This window comes from Macaca fascicularis, chromosome 5, assembly GCF_037993035.2.
Source record: "Macaca fascicularis isolate 582-1 chromosome 5, T2T-MFA8v1.1".
In the NCBI taxonomy this organism is placed as follows: domain Eukaryota; kingdom Metazoa; phylum Chordata; class Mammalia; order Primates; family Cercopithecidae; genus Macaca; species Macaca fascicularis.
Window position 1 is genome coordinate 69,487,048 of NC_088379.1, and position 25,206 is coordinate 69,512,253.

The 25,206-nt window shown below is 32.7% G+C and overlaps 1 protein-coding gene across 6 annotated transcripts in view; it reads left to right on the top strand.

The window, feature by feature from the left end:
- The window catches only part of TECRL (trans-2,3-enoyl-CoA reductase like), a 135,661-nt gene that overhangs the window by 73,271 nt on the left and 37,184 nt on the right, over positions 1-25,206 (top strand). For all 6 annotated transcript variants that reach the window (XM_065545135.2, XM_065545133.2, XM_065545134.2 and 3 more), the window contains exons 4-7: positions 5,230-5,333; positions 12,792-12,907; positions 17,248-17,353; positions 21,945-22,017. In XM_065545135.2, the coding sequence (XP_065401207.1) occupies positions 5,230-5,333; positions 12,792-12,907; positions 17,248-17,353; positions 21,945-22,017 (399 nt within the window). The remainder of the gene's footprint in view (positions 1-5,229; positions 5,334-12,791; positions 12,908-17,247; positions 17,354-21,944; positions 22,018-25,206) is intronic.

Consider the following 25,206-nt stretch of genomic DNA (forward strand, 5'->3'; position numbering starts at 1 on the left):
TTTTTTCAGGATAGAGTGCTGATACTTAGTAAAAGCCTTTAATAGTAAATCTGTAGGAGGTACCTCTTAAGGAATTTCGATCTCTCAATTTTTCGTAAATGATGAGTTGATTTTTTGTTTCTATTGTTTTTCCTAATATTTAGATTGTCCTCTCTCAGGTATTACATGCACTTAAAGACAAATGATTATTTTGTTGAGTCTCTCAAAACTGTTATGAGTGTTTTCATTGCTGTCTTAAACATTTAATCTTTCTCTGAGACCTGTGTGTTCAAAACAAACAATTATGCAAGATTTCTAGAAGCCACACTTTTTTGATTCTCTCAAATTTATTTTTGCTCAAATGTTCAAGACAAATTCCCAACACCTAGAGTTTAAGAAAAAAAAAAACATTATTGTCTCTTTTTTTTTTTTTTTTTTTTTTTTTTGCTGCCTTCATAGGGCCTAGCACATTTCAGCACATGAATGCCTTTCAATACATGGATGTTGACATATACAAAACGAATTGATTCTTACCCAAAGAAGCCTCAAAAAATGTCACACACAACATTGTCAAATGTAACTTCCATTTGAAGGACACTATAAAAGACTGATAAATTTCTGTTAGTTCAGTGTTCTGGTGAATATGACATATTCCTTTTCTCCCAAATTTATTTACCTAGTTGAGTGTACCAGGGTGGGATATGAGATGAGTAAAATGTAGTTGTCTAAGTGTCCTTAAAAAGGAATGTAATAATGTATTTGAAAAAAGAATCAATTGATTTAGTGTGATATGGTGCAAAGAAATCAAAATCCAAAGCTCACTTGGATTAATTCAGATTTTTACATTTGATTGACTCTCTCATAGTTACTTGCCTACAGGGTCGTCTTTTATGTTGCAGAACTTAAAAAACACTTAAATCATTTTTAAAGTGTTAAGAGTTCATATGTTTATAATGCATATGATGATTGGCACAGGTTAGTTGCTCCATCAGTCTTAGTCATAACTATTAATATTAAGAAGAAAAAAAAGACAATACAAAAAAAGCAAGGTCTTAATATTTATACATGTTTGCTCACAAAATATACTTACTAGAATCATGGATCTTATATGAATATTAGAGACTTCTATAGTTTCCTCACAAAAAAGAAATCTTTAAAACACAAATAAAATAACAAGCATTGTTTTTCATGGGTAAAATTTTAACCAATTCTTCAGCTCTGTGTCTCTGCTGAGCTGTGCTATATTTAGCTGAACTTGGCTAGGTTCATGCATGCAGCTGCAGTGAGCTCCTGGGCTGTTAGGGAATGATTGGTCTACAATAACCACAACTTTCATGAAATTCCCTTTGTTCTATGTGGTCTCTCACCTCTCAGCAAAATAGTTTGGACTTACTCACAAGCTGGGAGTAGAGGTATAAAAATGAGCAGAGATACTAAAGAATTGTTGAAGCCCAGGTTTGGAACTAGTAAATGACCGTTTGTCCCACAAGTCACTAGTTAGCCCATATTCAAGGAGTGGGAATATAAGGACAGCTATCACTGAGAAGAACTACAAGGTCATATTGTATATGGTGTAGATATGGTGAAGAATTTCAGCTATTTTTACAATAAATCTGTCATATAATCTGGTAAGTAAAATGTTTTGTATCTTCCTACTTTTATTCATATGCTTTATAATGTCCTGGAAGGACTGGGTAAAATTTCTAATGTTTAAAATCATTGGATTTCTACATAGAAAATATAGATTTTTTTCCATCACTGTTTCCAAGCAATACATTAAAGCTCCATCCACATCCTTTATACAATAGTCTTGACAAACCACTAGGTTTGTGGTTGGTTGTGTACCCCAGTTCCAGGCCCATACTTGGGAGGGACTATCGAAAGACTGGGTTGTGCTTGTGTTAATTTGGTCAGGAAATTCAGGGCCCTTAAGTGACTGAAGCATGATCTAGAAAAATACGTCATGGGATCTAGTTAGGCATGTCCTGTCCTCTTGGCCCCACACATTCCTCTCCCTTTGATAAAGGACGTAATCATGGAAAGCCAAGGACAATGGTCCCTTTTTCTTGAGTCTGAGTGCTATGATTAATGATACATCTAGATTCCATCAAGTCGTTTTTTCAAAATCTCATATTGATGGGACTACATTTTAAAAATAGAATGCCAATCTCTGTTCTTTGAAGTTGGCAAGGATGATAGATGGGTAGAAACTAACCCCTTTTCTAAGTGTGCTAATAGATATAATTGGAAATATATTTTCAGCACACTTTCAAGTGATACAAAGCCAGTTGAATTTTTTGTCCATATTAACATTTTCTTGTTCTTATACATAATTGTCATAATAGTACTGACAATTTTGATATCAAAGTCTTCACTTTGATCCATATTGCAAAAATTTTCTATCACTATGTAACAAATTTGCACAAATTTAGCAGTCTAAAAAATCTATCATTTATTAGATTGAAGCCACATTATGGCTTGATTCTCTGATTAGGATATTATAAGACTGGAATGAGATTGTTGACTGTACTGAATTCTCATGTGAAGACTCTTGACAAAAAGCCACTTCCATCTTCTTTTGTGTTATTGGAAGAGTTTGTGTTGAAAATGCTTGTTCCCCGGTGCCACAAAGAAATAACACTCGAACATAAATTTAATTCTTTCAGCAAGGCAATTTTTACTTTCTGCAGAAAGGGTGCTCGTGATAGATGGAATAATGGCAAGAGCACCTTATTGCATTTTATGTTTGTTTGTTTGTTTGTTTGGTCTTTGCAGTTGCATGAGAGAAGTTCCTGTGTTCTTGCTGGCTGTCACTTCCTAGAGACTGCTGTCTTTTCTCAAAGGCCACCTGTACCCTTGACATTGACCTTCTCCATCTTCAAGCCAGCAATAGCACAGTGAATCTTCCCAATGCACTGAATCTCTGAATTCCTCTGTCTCTGATTTCTGCACACAGATTGTAAAAATTCATGAAATAAATCAGGACTACCTAGATAATCTCATTTTTAAAAACCATGCAATATAATTTAATCAACAGAGTAACAGCCTATCATATGTAGAACTTCAGGGATTATACAGGGAACAGAAATCCTGAGAATTATCTAAGAAATCTGCCTACCACACATGTGTTCTTAGGCAAACACAGGACTACGTTCACATTTTCAAAGCAATACAAAATTATCTTTATATGTAATTGCATATATATATATATATGTATTTTATAAATAGTAATCAATTTAAATGAAATTTCTAAAATATAACTATAAAATGGTTTTCAATAAAGCACCCAAAGAACCATATACATTAATATGACCACCTAAATTATCTGGCTGTTAAAAGTGAATTTATCAAATTTCTGCCTTCAAATGTAACATACGATAATTATATATTTTCCTTTCCTTTTAAAAGTCCTTTAATTATAAACGTAAGTAAATATCTTGGATTCTGAAAGATCATCTAATGGTAGATGCAAATTAATATTTTCTTATTTATTTCAAAAATAGAGACTGGAATGATGCCTTTTAATGATGTAGATAATATAAATCACAAATAACATATGTTAAGTATAACAATAATAACAATAACAATAATAGGATTATATTTGAGAGATTAATTCATTTTGGTGTATGAGCTCTAGTCTACTCACTTTTCTTCCTGCTTGGTATACATTTCTTTAAATAAAACAAAATATATTTATATCTTATCTTATTAAATAATATTTAAGTTTTTTTGAATATTTTCTTATAAATAGTGCTTAAAAATATATTTTTGTACTATCTTCCCATATACAAATTCCAGACTTGTCTGGTGGTTATTTTTAAGAATGCAGTCAATTATGTTTATTTTACATCTATCTTATGAGTAGCTCCTTTCAGTAATCTTTGCTATATCTTTGTCTTACTATGTCTAAAGCCTGTAATACTGGAAACCTTAGTGTGTTTTCATTCCTTTCTTTCCAGCTTCATTCATGTCCCTACAAAGGACATGAACTCATTCCTTTCTTTCCATGCTGAATATACAAACAATTTCATCAAGCCCCATGGTTTTAAATATTAATGACTTTCAAATATCTACACACACTTCTACCCTGCTGCCTATTTGTTGATTCTTTCTTGAATGTCTAAAAGATACCACACACTTAAAATACCTTAAAGACTCTTAATTTTTACCCTCATATCTTGCTTTTGCTGTAGTCTTCTTCATGTCAGTTAATGACCATTACAATACACTTAAGTACTTGGGCCAAAAATCTAACTGTCTTTACCTCACTGAATCCTCTCTTCTCAATCAGTTGATTAAGAAGTTGAATCCAGACTATGTTCAAAATATATTTACAATTGATACATTTTAACATTTTCACCAATACTACCTTAATCCCAACAAAAGATCAGCTCCAGCTGGATTAAGTTTGAATGTCTCCTAAATAATCACCTCGCTTCCCTTCTTTCTACTTTTCACACAGCATCCAGAATATATTTTAAAAAGATAAATTATGCCATTCTCCTGGTGTTTTGGAGGGACCATTCATCTATCCACCTCTAATTTATACTATTATAAAATCATTTAGAAATAAGTTGAGATGTCGTTGTACTAACACTCAAAATTATACTTTTTGTTGTTTTGTTTTGTTTTCATTTTGAGGCAGGGTCTCACTTTGTCGCCCAGACTGGAGTGCAGTGAAGCGATCACAGTTCACTGCAGCCTTGACCTCCCTGGCTCAAGCAATCCTTCCACCTCAGTCGCCTGAATTGCTGGGTCTACAGGCACACAGCACCAAGGCTGGCTAATTTTTTTCTTTTTTTTTTTTTTGTAGAGACAGGGTTTTGCCATGTCACCAAGATGGCTGGAACTCCTGGGCTCAAGCGATCTGCTCACCTCAGCTCGACAAAATGTTGAGATTACCGATGGGAGCCTTCACACCCATCCTAAAATTATACTTTAAAAAAATCCTGTATGTTATTTGTTTAGGCCCTAATATGACATGTTCTCAGAAATAATAAGATAGTAACTAATGGTAGTCTAAATTTTGGTTAGATGATATTGGGAAACCACTGTGCATTTGATAAGTTGCTAGATATATGTTATAAAATGGCATTGTTCACATTTTGTTTTACTTGGAAGATTTATTTTACATTGTAATTTCCATATTAAATTAATTGTTAGCTTTTACTGATTTTACATTAAGAAATTATTTATCATTATGCTAAGAAATTGTATTAAAGTAACATTTTCTTGTTGTTTTTATTTTAGGTGGGCCTTTTTTGAAGGACTACATTACCATTCAAAGTATTGCAGCTTCCTCCATTGTCACACTGTATGCTACAGATCTAGGTCAACAAGTCAGCTGGACCACAGTAAGTGTCAATTTGAAATGTAACATACATGCTTCACATTTTGCTCTAAGTAATTCATTGACAGACTATTTCTATCAAATAAACTCATAGCGAAACAAAATGTACTGAATGGTATTTTAAATTTTCTATTCTTACTATGACCAGTGGCCAAAGGTCTACTCAAGTATTGGAGCAATAGAAAACCACAGTTTTGAAAAACAAAGATGAATTCTGTTTTTGTTGTTGTTGTTGTTGTTGTTGTTGTTTTAAGTGTCAATCCACTCTATGACTGGGAGCTTCAACTTTGTTACCAAAATACCAGGAGTTCGGTCTAGGTCCTGCTGCTAACTGCACAGAAAGCCAATGACAGTGATGACAAGTACTGCCAAGGAAGAAGGCTTAATTTGGATGCTGCAACAGAGGAGCTAGGAACTCAGTCTCAAATCCATCTGCCTGACTAAAACTAGGGATTTATACAGCAGTGAAGAAATGTAACAATGTGTAAGAAAACAGGTACTAGGGAGGGACAAGGAGGCATCTGGTGGGGTGATGTGATGAGTTTCAGTTCTTTGATACTCTTTTGAGAGGGCTGAAGGTTCTTTCCTGAGGAATGAACTTAGGTAGAACAGATACAAGTTTCAAACTTTAACAGTAATAAGGGCCAATTTCTACATTTATCCAAAAAGAACTGTCTATGGGACTATTGGGCTAGTTTCATCTGCTCTGCCTATGCTTTGTTATTTACATGGTATCTCTTTACCTTTTCCTTCTAGTAATCTAGGGACATCACAGACTCTTTTGACACTGGAGAGAAGAGTATAGAATATACAGTTAAAAAGGAGATTCTCAGTCAGAGAAACAAACTTTTGGCAACTGACTATGAAAAAGTAAACTTCTTTCAGCCTGTGAAAATGTTCTTTTGGCTGTTTTTGGAGGAAAATAGCAGGTGTTAAAATTATGATATTTGAAAATGGCATTAGAAGAATAAGGACTACATTGAAAATACATGGAGGGTTAAGAGGCAGTGAAAATACTTGCTACTAGTGCACAGTATTGAAACACTCATGGGTAATAGACTACATCAATGGAATAGCTTCAACAGCAAAAGGAAATGTTAATATGATATTTAGTAACAGAGGCAGTGAGAGAATTAATAAATAGTTTTGATATACAAAGAATAGTGAGCTCCTTTTCTTTCAATTACATTAAACTTCTGTTATTTGTATTATTTAAACTATGAAAGTTTTTCTTTGCAGTTACATTCCACTCCATATCTGTGATTACCTTTAATCTTTTTCTATTCAAAATGACTTTTATTTTTGCCACAATTAACAATTGACATTACCATTCATAGTGATTTGCACTGTTTCTTTACAATTAAACAACGATTTTTGTAAGTATTACGAAGGTATGACAATTTATACATTAATATTTAATTGTTAATTTTAATCTAACACAAATTTAATTTTAAATTTATTAATTAAAATATTGCTACATCTGTTAATATTGTCTAACAATCATTCCTTTTAAGATATATTTTCTGTGTAATTAATTAGTTCTATTTTATGTTTTCACTAAATTGTTGATTTATTTTCCAAAGTATATTGAACTTTTGAGTACTAATTTGTACCACTAAAGATTGAGTTTAGAATCTTATGAATTCTTGTGAAGCATATTTTAATGTTTAGAAAACAACCTATAGAAGATGCATGCATTTGCAAATAAAGTTTTAATACTGTACTTAAATGTAATGTCTACAGACCTTTGCTTAAAGAGATTTTAGAAAAGAGTGTTTGGTCTTCAAAGGTTAAAATATTCACAGGGTCTTTGTCCACATTTATGACAAAAAGGGAACTCTGTTTACAGAAATTGTGTCAGGGTGAGCAGCATTAAACCATTAAATCATTAGAAATTTCAACTTCATCACTTGCATGAGCACTGAGAAGAAAACACACTAAAGTGGAATTATTTGGCAATTGTACTAGAAAATTATAGTTTATTTGAGAGGAAAATCATTTATGTGACAAAGAGAACTCTGCAAATAGGCTAGATATTTTTAAATCAATCCCATGGATCACACATTCTTTCGCTCCAAATGAGTCAGCTCTGTTAAATGCTAAAAATATACACATTACATTGCAATTACACCCATTTTGTATCCACTAAACTATACAACAAAAGTAATGTTTTACCACATATGACTTTCTTGTACATTGAAAAATATGAAAATCTGTTCCTATAATAAAACATTTCATAGATTTTTGGGGAAATAATCTATTTAATTTAACAAGGTTAAAATTAAGATGTTAATATTTTTCTCCAACCAACAGTGTGTTACAAAATATTGAGAAAAATCCTGCCTCATTTAACTTACTAAAAACTTTAAGATAAAGGATTAATATGATAATACAACAATTCTAATTATATGAATACTGTTGATTAATTCAAGTTTTGCAGTTTTCACCATTTTTGTATTAATTCATGTGTGTATGTGTTAACGTGTAATTCTATGCAATTTATCCCTTGTATAAGGTCATGTATCTAACACCAATGTCAAGATAGAGAATTGCTTCATCCTTAAGAAGGAACTTCTTCATGTTATCTTTGCATACTTACACATACTTTTTCCTATCCTGAAGTAACCACTGACATGTTCTTCATCTCCCTCTTTTTGTCATATGGAAAATGCTCTATAAAATGATTTAAACAATATTTTGAGATTGATGTTTATTTTTCTGTAAGCATAGTGTCCTTGAAATCCATCCTGATTTTTGTTTGTATCGATAATTGGTTCTTTTACATTGGTGAGTAGTATTCAGTTATATGGATGTAATGGGCTTTGTTTAATCATTTACTCTTTGAATTACATTTGGGTGTTTTTTAGTATTTTGCTATTGCAAATAAACCTGCAATGAATATTAGAGGTATTTGTATGAACTTTTAAAAAATTTATCTGGGACACAGTGTTGAGTTTTGAGAATTCTTCATATAATTTAGAAACGACTCCTTGTATATGTGGTTTGGAAATATTTTCTCTTATTCTTTAGCTTGTCTTTTCATCATCTTAACAGAACTTTTCACTGAAAGAATTGTTTTCTATTTTAATGCAGTCTAATTTAGCAAGGTTTTCTTTTAAAGATTATACTTTTGCTTTCATATATAAGAATCCTTCAACTAGTTCTATGTCCTGGAGTTTCTCTCCTGTGTTTTCTTATGAGTTTAATAGTTTTATGTTTTACACTTTAATGATAGTCTATTTGTATTGTAAATTCCACATTTTAAATCTCTAAATCTAATTTTCTTCAATTTGTCTTATGTGTTCTATAACCCTTTTTTGTCTTTTTTTCTCACCGTATTTTGAATTGTCATGCTCTCTTTTCTATTACCTTTGTGTTATTTTGGTATTTATGTCTTCTATTTTACTAATTCTAGGGGTTATCAAAGATATTACAGAGTGTAACCTTGAGATATTAAATGCTAATATACATTTTTATATTTGATTTTACTAATGTAAAAATATTTCATAAATATTGAATATAAAGTTGAATGACTTTATATTTGAGCTCCTCCTGACTCATTTTTCATGGTTTTGTTATAATATAATTTTCTATATACGTTATATGCAAAAACATTACTAAAATTTTATCTAACAAATACCTTATCCTTTAGACTTATCCTTTTTGCTGCAATTTAGTTATTTCTTCTAATGTTGAGCTTACATCTGGTATCCTTCTCCCTGAAAAACATCTTTAGTGTTTTATTGTAGTTCTGTCATTGATGAATTATCTCCATTCTTGTTTATCTTAACATGTCCTTATTAACTTTTATCGTTAAAGAACATTTTTACATAAAAATAAGTTTACGTTGGCAGTTCTCTTTTCTTAATTTTACAATATTTTATTGTTTTAATTTCTGAATTCCATTGTTTCTGTTGAAAAGTCAGCTTTACTCCTTTGAAAGTAATGTGTCTTTTCTAAACAATTCTTGTTTGGTTTTGTTATCAGTAATTTGACTATGATATACACAATTATAATTATATTTTTATTTATCTTGCTTTAGTTTTATCTAAGCTGGTGGTTTAGTGTATTCATGCGCACAAACATACATGCATATAATTTGAAAAATTAGCTACCATTATCTATTCAAGTGTTGCTTGTCCATTATTCTCTTTAAATTCTTCTTTTAAATTTTATATTACATTTCATTATTTTTCTTTTCAAAGATTTTACATATCTGAAAATCTCAACCTTATCTTTCATTTATTTTAACACATAAAAGATAGTTTTTGTTAAAGTTTGTGTCTGATATTCCTGTCGTGCGCATCTTCAATATTTTTATTTTTGCTATTTCTCTTGGTTTTGCTCACAGTCTGTTTAGTGTTTGTATACCTGCATATTTCTAAATGCAGAAAATTTATGTGAAAAATTTTAATGATAACTGACATCTAGGTGATTTTTATCTTCTTTCAAAGATAAGTTAACATCTTCCAAATGAATGAATTGCATTATTGGATCCAAGTCATTTTGATCCAATCAATAATTGAAATGATTTTAGGGTGAGTTTTAGAATCTGTGGAGACAGTTTTATGAGGCCACCTTCATCCTCTGGAGACGATGAACAACTGTTTTTGTTTTTTCATTCCCAGGCCCCATCAAAAATCTGTTCTTCTTATCAGGCTTATATGAGGCTTCATATGCAAGGTTCAATCTCCTCTCTGGATTCCCCATTTCAAAATTATTGACCTTCTAATTCCTCAATGATATTAAATCTCTGAAGACTGAAAAAAACTTTTTAAAATATTTTGATCAGTTTTTCTCACTACACTCATTAGTATTTTGTGTTTGATTTATCTAGAATAGAAATCTCCATTATATGTTATTTATTTGACAAACCACAAAAAAACACTATCTTTATCTGGCATGATACTAATTTCAACAGTATTCCTTAAGTACAAAGTGTTATTGCTGTATTACAACTGATAAATGCTTCCAAAACTTTATGTAACACCCTTATCTTCAGGAGATTAAGGTTAAAACTACTTTATTTTGTTTTCAACAATTCTAAAATATACATTTTTTTAACTGCTGATAGCAATTTTAGAAAAGGAGATAGTAAATCCAAAAATGCCCTAATAATGATAGTACTATTTTTTTTCAAGATAAAATGAAATACATTAAGCACAATTTAAGCACATGGACTCTAACCAATTCACAATTGCAGCTTCATTTTTTTTTTAAGCAGAATATTACCTTTTTCAATTTATACATATATCACATTGAAGATTCCACTGAGGTTTCAAAGACTCCCAGTTTCCTTGCTTGCGTAGTACAAATAATGAATTTTGTATTCAAAACAAAAGATTAGTTTAACACAGTTAACTTTTTGAAAGAGAAAATATAAACAGGATTTGATAACGGAAATAAATTGAAATTTCAATATAGTGTTTATCTTCAAAATAAGAAAAAGGTGTATCTGCCTCTTTAGAATATAGAATCTTCAGTAGAATTTTGTATTATGGGGGGGTTTCTAGTCTTTGTAAGTTCTTGTGATGTACATGGTCTGTATATGCCTGCTTATCTGTTTAGTTGATTGTATTTGGTTTTGATTTTGTTTTACTTCCCCTTATTTAGTAGAAAAGACCAGTTCCATTTTCAGAAGACCATATTAATATTTGTCTGCTAGCCCTCGTTTTCCTCATCTGGAACTATTTTCTGATTACTTTCTAAGATTAATAAATCATCTTTTCTCCTTTCTTCTATTTGCACTGAAATATTTTTTTAATGCATTGTCTAAAATTTACTTATCATTCTCTAGTGCTTTCAGGACATATTATTCATAACTCTCCATATTCTAGCAGAAAAATATTCTTTATAAAATATTAATTCTTCTAAAACATATTTTATATACTAGTAGGCTCTCCTGAATTATTTTTGAGGGATGATTGAGATAAGATTATGGTTTAATTTCCTCTCATCCAAAGAAACTTCAGATCTGTGTTAGCATTTTTATTAAGTTAATAAAGAGTGATACTTGGTCCATGTTAACTATTGTTCACAACATTTTATATTCCTGATGTATTCTTAGAGAATTTGCTCAAATTTGACTTCACTAGATCAGTTGCTGTTGAAATAATTATTTTATAATTTTTATTGTACTAAAATAATTACCCTCTTCATTATTCCAGAGTTTTGGCATTCTGTCATTACACATTCACAAGTGGCAAACATTTTCTTTATATCTGAATAATGAGGCATTTTGTAAGCCATAAATTACTACAGTCTCTCCTATCAGATTGCTTTTTATAATGAATTGATCAGAAGTTGCATTGTTTTTACTTCTCTCACACAAATCTTTCTTGGCACATGAGAAAATATATATATTTCTAAAAGGCAGAATTGTAACTGAAGAAAACTCCACGTGTAAATTATTATTTATGTATTTGTGTGTAATTACATATATATATATAACCTTTAAATAATTACACACATATATGTATGTGAATATATATGAAACCATGCATATATATTATTCATTCCAACAATCTTCTCAACAGAGATGTGAACATGATTTCTAACCAATGTGCACAGCTAACTGCATTTTTGAGTAAAGGTGCAGAATTAAATTTTTTCTTAAAAAAGTGGTAGCAGATGAAGACAAAATAGTTAATGGCAGTCAACTTTATTATTGTTAAGTTGTATTTTTTTTTCCTCTTTGAACACTCCAAAGTAAATTACTTTCCCTACTCTGTCTAAATACTTCAGAGGAAATTTAACATGATTTTAGCACTAAAAAATCAAACATTTACCAAATTTAGACCAGTTAGCCAATTAATATTTTGCAATCACTTGGTCTTGTTTTCAATTACCTTTCCAAATATTGTTAGTGTCTCTCTATAGTACAAATACGGTTACCCCCACTCAGCTCAAGCACTCAAAAGTTAAATCTTTTAACCACACAACTAGACTAATTAGAATTAAAGTATAAAATTGCTAATAGAGAAGACTGAATTGTTTCCATTCAAAGTAGAGTCAAATCAATGAATTCAAGCTGACAGGCCCATGGAAGGTAAGGTAGTGAAGAAAAGAAAGAGAAAAAGAAAAAAGATACTTTAGCTCATTCAATTTATTGACAGGGACAGTTTATACAGAAGATTAAGTGTGTATTGGACTGGGAAACACACAGAAAAATACATTAATAATGGTTTGTTTATTAAAATAAAATCTCCTTTTTACTATAACTGAAGAAATAAACCAGTTTATTAGGTTCAATATTTATTTTTATTCTAAATTAACTATACATGTATTAGGCTTTCTCCCCGTGGTTCTTCCAAGGAAGTCGTTATTTGCAATATCACTAATCTAGTTAAAAAATAATTCACCTATTTCACCAATTTATGCAATAGGCCAATACTCATAGACACAAATGAACCTTAAAAACATCTATTTTTATTGTTTAATCTAAATCATGTTTTATCTTCAGGTATTTTTGGCTGAATACACAGGACCTCTGCTAATATACCTCCTCTTTTATTTGAGGATTCCATGTATATATGATGGAAAAGAGAGTGCTAGAAGATTACGCCACCCGGTGGTACAGTAAGTGACACACACACACACACACACACACACACACACACACACCCATATAACATACACGTTAAGGAGGGGATGAACTAGTAAGCAGGTAAAATATTAGTAAAGATTGTTAGTAAATGCGATTAAAGTGGATACAATTTTATGGAAATATATTTTAGATAACCACAAATAGTGTATGTACAGCAGATTCCAGATTTGTAAACTAGAAACTATTAGATATACCTTTAAATAGAGGTACTTTATGTTAATAATGATCACAGCTGTCAAGAGAAATTGGGAAATTCAGAAATATAATTAAAAGAAGTTTACAATTATAAAATCGAGAGACCATGTATAGGATATAAAATATAAATGCTTCCCTAAAAATACATTTATTTATTTGGCAATGTTGCATAGGAAATAAATAATGACCTAACTAATGGACAGGAAGAAAAAAGTTTACACGTTACTTTTTATTTATTTTATTTTATTAGTAGTATTATTTTTTGAGACGGAGTTTCGCTCTGTCACCCAGGCTGGAGTGCAGTGGCGTGATCTCGGCTTACTGCAAGCACAAGCTCCGCCTCCCGCGTTCACGCCATTCTCCTACCTCAGCCTCCTGAGTAGCTAGGACTAGAGGCGCCCACCACTACACCCAGCTATTTTTTTCTTTTTCTTTCTTTCTTTCTTTTCTTTTTTTTTTTTTTTTTTTGTATTTTTAGTAGAAACGGGGTTTCACCGTGTTAGCCAGGGTTGTATCGATCTCCTGACCTCACCTCGTGATCCGTCCGCCTCGGCCTCCCAAAGTGCTGGGATTACAGGCATGAGCCACCACACCCGGCCACAAGTTACTTTTTATAAGTCAAAATCCAAAATTAAATACCATTTTGAAGTATGACCAAAAAAGAGTAAGGCAATAAACAAAGTATTCTATATAATTGTGGTGTTTAGCATATTGTGAAAATCTCTCTCTCTATAAGAAATAAATGCCAAATTAAACCAAAAGAGAATATTTATTCAGGATGCCATAGTGGGATGTGGGAAGGGAAATTTGTTGGGAAAAAAAAAAAAAGACCTGAACAAATTTTACGCATTAAATAAACTCCAAGTGAATTAAGAAGCAAATTGTAAGTATTTAGGTCATATGGATGCTAAAAGAGAACTAATTTCATCCTAACTTTCTTACTTCAAATCAAGTTTTGCCTACCTTTAATTACAGTCCTTCAGCCACACGGACCTCCTTTCTTGTCCTGATTGGCTACTGTGTTAGTTTGTTCTCATGTTGCTATGACGAAATACCCAAGACTGAGTAATTTATAAAGAAAAAAAAAGATTTAATTGACTCACAGTTCCGCAAGGCTGGGGAGGCCTCAATAAACTTACAGTTATGGCGAAAGGTACCTCTTCACATTTTCTTAAGTGAAAGGAATGACCAATTATTTCTAAAAGAGACCATGTATAGGATGGTCTCTTAGTATCATTCTCAAAGGAATTGACTCATATTTGCCATTTATTATTATTATTTTTTTGAGACAGGATCTTGCTCTGTAGCCCAGGCTAGAGTGTAGTGGTTCAATTATGGCTCACTTCAGCCTCACTCTTCAGGGTTCAAGCCATCTTCCCACCTCAGCCCCCCAAGTAACTGAGACTATAAGTGTACACTGTCACAACCAGCTAATGTTTTTTTTAAAAAAAAAAAAAAGTTTTAGAGATGAAGTCTCATTATGTTGCCCAGCCTGTTCTTGAGCTCCTGGGCTCAAGGGATCCTCCAGATTCAGTCTCCCAAAGTGCTGGGATTATAGGCATTCACCACTGCACCAGCCTTACTATTCTTAAACACAAATACAGCATGCTTGGTAGTATCTCAGTGATGAATGTATTTGTGCCACATTGTTCCCAAATAACAAATATGCAAAGTTTATATAAAGTAATTCCACAGCTGATACACAAACTACTTTTGAAATTTAGGTATCTAGCAGGGATTTAGAAAATAACCACAGGGCTTCTGTTACCTAATATTCAGGATGATGTTGTTTTAAGATGAATTCTTAAATGCCATGTCCAGTTGAAACACATTAAAATGTTTTCTCCAAAATTGCTTTGAATCATATTATAATGTCAAAATAATTTTCTGCTAAGTTCAGATAGAAGACAGATTTCTATATGTGACCCAACCACCACAAAGTTCTTCAGATCTCTTAGAAACCTCCACACACTGGGACTAAAGGCATATCTCCTGTAGGAACTGTATCCGCATCAAGTATCTTATGAATCTGTTACCTGAACATTTCCTTGTCTTATTCAACAGAAACCAGAAACCTGGTGTAGTGCCATGCCTCCTTTGCTGTTTGTAAAGTTGAAGCTGTGCTTTTCTGTGCTGTGCCCTCATATCCTGAACCTTACTTGATTTAAAATAAATAAGATGTTATCAATATTTTGGTTCGGAAAAAGAATCGGATTCACACCTATTTATGGTTTTACAGTTAATTTAGCAATCAACAGAAAATAATCAGTGTTTGGAAGTTAAACATAATTAAATAGAATAATAATATTTTGAAAGAAAATCAAACTTGGTGCATCACCATGCAGTGATGTGCATGGTGGCATATATATAAACTAAGTTTCTAGCTGTACATTCTATGGGGTTTCTATGCTCTCATGGTATAATGTAAAATAAGTGAATGTACGAACTTAGACAGATCATAGCTTGAACCAAAATTTCTCACTTAGGGCTCTGCTACATTGCTGCTTTTTTATAAAACAAAACAAAATTACTATTCAAGGGTTTTTGTAACTACTTCTACAAAAGAACAATAAAATGAGTAGAGATAACAATTTCCTTACCTACTCTGTGTACTCGTACTCACAAGGCAGCTTCTTGTATCTGGACTTTTGCTTTTGTTTGTCTGACTTTCTAGAAAGCTCTTCCCCCAGATATTCACATTGCTTGTTCTCTCACCTTTTTCAGAATTTCTCTACCATTATACTTATAGGTATCACCACCACATAAAACATTTATGTTACATAATAGGTGAAAACTTTTGTTTTTATCAATTTATGAATAATGATAAATTTGATGCTGACTTAACCAAGTTAGTGTTTATTATTTGTTTTTCCTAAATTCCCCCTACTCATACCAGAAATCATTTCCACTAAAATCAACTCCCAAATTTATAAATAAACTCAATGTCTGATTGTATTATTATATAGAGTAAATGATATGCTGATTTTTATGCTCAACCTTTACTGGTTAAAGTATGTCATCAGTTGGATGTGGTGTCTCATGCCTGTAATCCCAGCCTGTTGGGAGCCCCAGGCATGTTGATTACTTGAGCCCAGGAGTTTGAGACTAGCCTGGTCAACAAGGTTTAACCCGTTTCTACAAAAAAATACAAAAAAAATTAGCCAAGCATGGTGGCATGGGCCTATAGTCTAGTTACTCAGGAAGCTGAGGTGGGAGGATTGCTGGAGCCTGAGAGTTTAAGCCATGATCATGCCACTGCACTGCAGCCTGAACAACATAGCAAGATCCTGTCTCTAAAAACAAAAACAAACAACACACAAAAAGTATGTCATCTTTGATCCGTATTGATTTCTTTAACAGCAACCAAAGTTTTGAGATTTCACATTTTTATGTATAACAAAATAGGTACAAATTTTAATGAAAAATACACTCTTTATAATATATTCAGAAAAATACACCGCTGTAAATCAATCACATTTTACATTTACTTTTAAGATAATAATTATATAAAAATGATAAGAAGAAGTGGTAACTTAGAGTACAACACAAACAAACACACGAAGAGACAAAATATTACAATATTAGGTAGGAAAAAACAAAATAAAAACAAAGCACAAAGCTACATTATTACTGCACAGAAAATGCAATTTAAACTTTCTCAATCTTAGTGCTTGCTAAAGGACAACCAAACAATTAAAAAGTTATTCTGAATATTATAAAATGTCAAATGCATTCCAAGTAGGCTTTGGATATTTTTAAAACTTGTAAATTGTCTGTGTCAGTCGAGGCAGTTTGATATGAACATATTTGCAATTATTATATTTATACCTACTCCGGGGACAGGTGTGAGCATAACAGTTTATGACTGGTATTATAAAATATTTCTAGTGTCGTCAGAAGTAAATTTATGGAGACTCTTATAACAGCTATTTTTATTGCTAAATTTTGAAAATATTGAAAATAAAATATTAAAGCAAGCATTTGTGTTTTAGCTACCAGAAACAATGTTTCCTAATAGCTAGAATATTAAACTAAAAAATATTTAAAATGTACCATGCATGAGACAAGCCAGAATTTCAAAAGGATTTTCATGATTATGTTTTATTTTTTTTTCCAGCTTGGCTTGTTTCTGTCATTGTATACACTACATCCGATACCTTTTGGAAACCTTATTTGTTCACAAAGTTTCTGCAGGACACACACCTTTGAAAAATTTGATAACGGTGAGGATGCTTTGTATTTTTAATAATGATTGAGACATTTTATATGTTGGAAACTTTGCAAAATATTTAATCATTGTTTCCCTCCAAAACTTAGATTTTCATGTTTAATTGTATAAGCATGTCTTAAACATTCCTTTCCTAAAATGTCATTTTTTCATGATATATTTAATTCAAATTAAACACTAAAGAAAGATTTGTCATTACCTCATATTACAAGATAAACTAGATACTCCTAGGAATCTTTTAATTTTGGTAATACTAAGCATTGAATTCAGATTCTTTGAGTGCCACTCGAAGTGAAGAATATCATATATGAATGTTCCTACAAATATACATCTGTGTGGGATGAAAATGGTGATACTATATTCCATTATTGTGGCAGTTGTCAATATGATGCTAGTGTCTTTGCTCTTCTAGAAATTGTGAATGCAACTGTTATCAACTATCAAATAACTACCAAAACATGAGAAAAAATGTAAAATACGGACATGGAAAAGTACATTAGGCAACATGTTGAAACTCAATTTTCAATTTAAGTTAAATTTTGTTTTTCAATTTAAAATCTATTTTCAGAAAAAAGTTTGTCTGTACAAAAAAACTTCCTGGTTTTTGTCAAATATCTGCTTTGTAATATTACAACAGAAGAGCCATTCTATTGTTATCATTGCAATAAAGCAGTAAACTCTGAAATTCTGAGACCTCAGAAGTCATTTAGGCCTGCTTTTTTTTTTTTTTTTATAGAAAATGGTACAATTAATCAAATCAGTTCAAGATCACCATTATAGACTACGACTCCTAAATCCGAGTCATTTCCGTTCCAGTCAATCAACATGTGTTACTATCAATTATCAAATAATTTATTTTATAAATGAACTAATTGTTGGAAAAATTATAGTGTATCTTATGCAACTGATAATTTATGTTTTATTTTTAGTAATTCATTTATATTTACTACTTGCTAGACAAAATAATTCTTATCAAATTTTTCTAAAATATTCTGTTAACTTGACATATATCACAAATATCCATTAATATTAGTACAAGTGGAGCAAAGAAATGCATTTTCTTAGTGATATCAAAATAGTATTTGTAAAATGCTGCTATTACCATCTCCTTATGCCTTAGTTTAGTGAGGTCCAAGTTCTTGTCTCACAACCAAGGAGAATAAGACACATGGTCACCAGACAGTGGTTAGGGCAGAGTGGGATTTATTAAACAACAGAAAAGCTCTCAGCAGCTAAAGGGTACCTGAAGAGGGTTGCCAGAAATGGGGCTGAATTCTGGGTCTTTTATGTGGCAAAGACAAGGAAGTCTTCTGTGGCTTACACCCTAAGGGGAGGGTTAAATTTCCCCCTGGGGTTATTGCATCGGCACATGCCTGGGGTTGGCCATAGATACTCCATCTTGGCTATTACCCATGAGTGCCAAACGAAAACCTGCAGAGGGGGGAAGGTTAAGCCACAATGCTAATGGCACTATGAGTTCAGGATCAGGATCAATTTAGTATGCATCTTGGTTCTTGTCTGCACCTGCACGGGTGCACCTGTGCTGGAGAGTTTCTTCTGAGTAAGCATCTTGGTATAGGGGGAAGTTCTCAACCACATTTCCTCCTGCCAGCTACATAACATGGGTGGTACAGGTGTGTTCTTGTAGGCATTGTCCCTCTTGCAAGACCCTCCATCTCTATCTGCCAAATCAGCCCCTATCTACCTCCTCTCTCATTCCCCACTCTGGAGTGTTAACCCTAACTACCATTAGGAGGAACAGGGAGATAACTGCTCTGGCTTTTTCAGGCTGTGAGAGGGTGTAGTTCCAGAAAGGCAGAGGGATTCTCATAAGGTCCTAATTCTAGTCTTTGGTAAGCCCTCAAGTATGCACATTTGAAAGTGCTTATTCCTCCATTCTCCCGTATTATCATTAGGATCCTATTTAGGGTCCTTCAATGATATTGCTGTCTTTCCAACCGGTTAAGGCCCTCTCCTGTCTCTGATATTATATGAGTACGAAGCTCATATTCAAATTTCTTTACTGCTTGCAAGGCTGTCTGTTTCTCAGCAGTCATCAGAGTTTGATTTAAGAGTAGCATATCGTTCTTTTAGAACAGTTTAAATACCTGGGTTAAATTCTGGAAGGCCTCTATAAATGAGTGATGTTGGGACTTGCCCAGAGTGAACATTAGAGTCTGAGGGTAAAAGGAGTCCCAATGATCCAGGTTGCTATTAAGGGGAGTGCAGGTTGACGATGGATTGTTACACATATGGAAAGAGAGGGGAGAAAAGGCATTCCTTAGTCTGTCTTCCACTTTTAGGGTGAACTTGGAGTGGGACAGAGAGAGAAAAGGCATCTCCTTTCTCCTCTCCTCCTCCTTGTATCCTCTGGGTTCCAGCAACCTATATAGGCATCACCTGTGGATGCAAGTGTGACCTCCAACAACAGACCATGAGGGCTGGAAGGTAGGAATAGTCACACTTACCTATGCTGCACCCTAGCTCTCCAGTGTTGACTACCTTTGGGGTCCCTCAGATCTATTTCTTCTTTTGGGCTTCAGACCCAAAGCTTCCCACTTAAAACTTGGAAAATACATTGAAGTAATTGAATTGGGGCAAGAAACATTACTGGAGGTGGGTGTCCTTAAATCTTTAAGGAGCATCCGTTGACTGATAGGTAATGGACAGAGCCAGATCATAGCATTCAAGGAAATGAAAGTGACCGACCTCCAAAACTAGTCCCTTCTTCCTGCCCAGGAGTTGTTATTCTTGGAGTAAGAATAGGTGTCTTTGAAAATGTAGGGGTTGGCTTGGCTAATTCTGTGTGCTAGTAGCCAGGGAATTAGGGCTCCCCTGGATCCACAGAAACAAATCCTTGCCTTATCAGGCACCTTGACAAAGTTTGGAATGTTAGCCTGTAACTTTATGTCCAAATCCTTTTCATACAGAGGTTTGAAAGAGAGGAGTTTGGGGCTTGGTGTGCATCCCTCAAATAAGCCTCCTAGAATAAGAAAATTGATTTCTCGCATAGTGTACACTTCTGTGCTTACTGAGCATTGCTGACATCTCTCATGGAAAAAAAGAAGCAGCCTAAATGGAGAGGAAAATAGTCACTCAGGGAGAAATAGCCTCCTGTACGGTGCCAGTCGGTCTCCTTGACAGGAGAAAGGAAACTCTCTAAATCTTCATATATCCCTTGTTCTAAGAACAGGTAAAAGTGACATTGTTCTGGGTTACACTTCTGATGAGTAAGCAAGCTACTCAATTTTCCCAATAATATTATCTCTCCTGCTTGCAAAAAACATACATAACATTGAATATAAAGAAGGGAGAACAACCATCATAGTCTTAAAAGAAAGAAAATGTGATAGAAAATACTGGAAATCTTTATCCAACACCATAATGGGCTGTCAGGGACTGGAACTAGTCCAAGGACCTTTGCGTAACACCAAAATGTAGCTTCGGTCAGACACCTTCAGTTGCCCCAGGACATCCTTCTAAGTCCCACACAACAGCTAGAGCTTCATGAAAGGAAACTGGATTAGAACAGAATGAACATTGCCAAAACCCATGGATGAAGAAGTTTTGACAAAGTCCTCATCAGTAAGCTTGTCCTCTGAGTCTTGTAGGAGCAACAGCCATGCTGTTCACTCTTAACTAGCTGACAGAGGTCCAGTGCTTTGTTTGGTTTCATATAATAAAGAGAACCAAGAGCTCTTGGAAATGGAAGTAAAGAAGTCTTCTCTTATTCACCCTGCCCATGATCCCAAGCAATCCCACAAAATCTTGCTGTCTCCTTATTCCTTAGTTTAGTGAGGTCCGAGTTCTTGTCCCATGACTAGGAAGAATAAGGAACATGGACACTGGAGAGTGCATAAGGCAGAGTAGCATTTATTAAGCAATAGAAATGCTCTCAGCAGCAACAGGGGACCAGAATAGGGTTGTAAGAAATGGGGCTGAGTCCTCAGTCTTTTATGTGGCAAAGGCAAGGAAGTCTTTTGTGGGGTCCACCCTAAGGGGAGGGGTAAAATTCCCCCCAGGAGTGTTGCATCTGTGCATGCCTGCATGCCTAGGGTTGGCTATAGCTACTCCATCTTGGTTATTACTCATGAGTGCCTAAGAGAAACCCATGGAGTGGGGAGGGTTAAAGCACAATGCTAATAGCATTATAATGTGGTCAGGATCATTTTAGGACACCCCCGGTCCTTGTCTGTGCCTCTGTGGGTGGATGGAAAGTCCCTTCTGAGCAAACATCTTGGTATAACAGGAACTTCTTGACCATATTTTCTCCTGCTAACTGCATAACAGGGGCAGTGCAGGCACATAGTCCACAGGTGTTGGCCCTCTCCTGAGACCCTCCCTCTCTGCCTGCCAAACTATCCCCTACCTGGCTTCTCTCTCACTATTATATTGTGCAAAGAAATATTCCATTTATTTAGCTTAGACAATTTGTACCATTTTATGTATAAATGCTGCAGTGTCTAATATAAATGTATGGGGTGGTTTCAAATTGTGACATGCATATAATATAAATGTTTATGTCACAATTGAAATACATATTACATATTTTTCCTAACTTTTATATTGTTTTGTTTTGCTTGCAGAGTTGTGCCTTTTACTGGGGATTTACTTCTTGGATTGCCTACTACATTAATCATCCACTGTATACACCACCATGTATGTAGGGTTTCTTCTTAACTAACCCTGTACTAAAGGACCAACCTAAAAACTCTATTCTAAATGACATACATAATATGAAGAGCAGAGCATAAAGGAATAAGTAAAAAATGAAACAATTTGTTTTAAAATTGCTTTCATATTTCTTTAAATGTTTATGTAGGCCTAAAAGACCAATTTGACCCATATATTTTTATTTATTTTGTTTCTACATGAACCACCAAAAACATTAGTAGGTTGTAAACCTCTAAAAAAACAGCTAATAAAATAAAAAAGCAACAATTAAAAAGAAAATTATTATATAATTATACAATCATATGCTAATCAGCTATCAGGTATTTTAAAAGTAAATGATAAACATTTAATTATTCTTTTAAATATAATTCAACCAAAAATAGGGGACAATTTTTCTGTTACATAATAGTTTCTGTTTATGATTTAATTTACTAAAGTATCTTGGCTCTTGACTCAGATGAACAATTTGGTTGAATGTACACTGGATGAAACCTAATTCTTTGGTTCTTAACCTTCAAGAAAAAAGGTTGCCCTCATCAAGGAATTTCATTTCTTCCTTCAATGTGGACTTTTCTCTCCTCAGTTTTTACTGTAGCACATAAGGCACAAAATGTAAAACTCAATAATTAAATGGTTTCTCATTTATTTGACAATTATTTTTGCAGGCTATTTCTGGTGTTTACAAAGTTTAAAATAAATGGAAATAAATGGTATAATCAAACTTTATTTTTAATTTTAGAAAATCACTTAAACTTCCTTAATTTCTTGGCTGAAGTTGTAATATAGAGTTACAATGTTCAGGGCCTTCACTATAATCAACAAATCTAGTTCAGTCTGGAAAGTGAAGTCATTGATTTCAGTGATTAAAACTTCAGCTGGTCTTAATAGTAACAATTAACTCTGAATATTGAAAGTGAAAATTTCCTGTATCTTCTAATTTTTCAAATATTTTATAAGATGTACTTATTATCTTTATAACCTTAACACATAGATGTATTGCTCCAGACTATGTTAATAAGATATGCCTCTGCAAAATTCTTCATTTCCATATTGGGTACAAAATAATAATAGTAATTAATTTTGTTAATATATGTAAAACATTTATTGAAAACTGAATGTTAATAACTGTAAATTTGCTATATATTTTTAATTTAAAACATTATTTTGTGGCTTTAATATTCCCTATTGAAGGCTAGAAAAATGATGCCATGAAAAGATAATTTCACTATGCTCAAGATCTTTAAATGCATAAGATATAAGTAGGACTCAAATTCTGTGAAAATGTATTATAGCATTTTAATACTGATGACAAGTGGAAAATGAATATCTTGCCTAGGAAGTCCACACTTAACATGGTTGTAATATACATGAGCTATAGCCATTATGCTTTAGTTAAATCATGTTAAATAAAAATATGACTTCTAAAACAGTATATGACAGAATAAGTTGCTTTTTCCTTTAACAGAGAAACTATAAATTAACTTTTGTTAAGGCTTCCTATTAGGTAAAATGCTAAGCAGTTGGCACATTTTCTCTCATTGAATCCACATGAAAATTATACTGTTTGTATCCCAACTTTACAGATGAATAGCTAAACTTCAGAAAATATAGGCAGATTTTCCAAATTTACTCAGCAAATAAGTGGAAAAGAATCTATAACGTAGCTACAGATAGCAGTAAACTGTGCAAGAGGTTAGCCAATCCACAGTCAGTCAGACACATAAATTCTGCATAGACATTATCATGGAGATCCCCTTCACAAAAATAAGCATATCACCTTTATCTTGAGTTTTGACCCAGATAGTAGAGCCTCCTATTTCTTAAAGTGTTAGTTATATGGGCTTAGGATACCTAATACACATTTTTGACAAATAACAGGACCCAGAGACTCCCTCTAATTTGTTCCATGCTTATGCCATTCATTGTTTCTTTTTTGTAAAATTTCACCCTTTTCTATATTTGTGGGGCAAAAGACCTTCCCTTTCATTTCTTATTAGTTTCTAAGACTTTGATAGAATATTTTCCCTTTTCAACACTTTGATTATAATTAATAGATTTATTTTAATTTTACAAATTGATTATATATTACATCATAAAAATTCAATTCTGTACTCACAAAGTAGAAATAGCACAAACAACATTATCTTTAGATGAGATAAAATAAACCTTAAAAATATAATATAAGCACACGAAACATTTTAAAACAAAATGAGGTGATATTTAAAAGCACTTCCTACATTATTTTAACAGTAAAAGATATAATAATAATTATAGAGCAACTATGACAAGGTAACAAAAAAGAAAATAGTACATATTAAAGCTATTTTCAGCAAAGCACTTATAATCTTAATAAATAATCATATTTAAGGAAGATGAAATGAAACAATTCACATAAATCAGTAATTCCTTTAATTTTTGTTTTAATATATCTTACTTTGCTGCATTAAATCCATCTGCTTAAGGTTGCAAAACAGAAAATTGATCCAATTTTTATGTTGTTCCTATTGAAAATTTTCATTAAATTATGCATGCTTACAACATAGTTTCCCTCATTTTACCCTCAAAATTAGAAAAAGAAAAGATATTGGATTTTTTGATTTTACCTGTTTAATCTTTAATCACATGTTCTTTATTTTCACTTTATATAAGATATGTCCCTTCAGCATACATAATGAAGTCTTTAATTTCGGATATTGTTTCTTACATTATGGCCATGATTATTATTTTTTCTGGTTTTCTGTTGTTTTTGTTGTCATAGTTGACACTACTGTTCTTTGTGCTCTATGCCAACCGGTCTTTTTCCAATTTCTTTCTTAATTCTCCTTGGTAACAGTGTTTGACTTTTATCACAATTATCACCACAATCTATTCTCATCAAATTTGGCCTTATAAAGTTAATAGCATCTGTACATTAATACATAAAAGCTAACTTAATTGAAAAACATGTTGTATGCATATTTCCAACACATATTCTACTAGGAAATTTATTTTCCAACTTCTTGAATAATATTTAAATACAAATAAATGAAATACGTTATCAAAATTGTAAAACTGCCCAATGGCAGGAATATTTTAATATCCCCATATCAGAATGTATAGGTTCAAAAATCTTAATATATAAATGTCTACTCTCAACATAATCAAAGAATAATGGCCTATTAGGTTATTTTTACC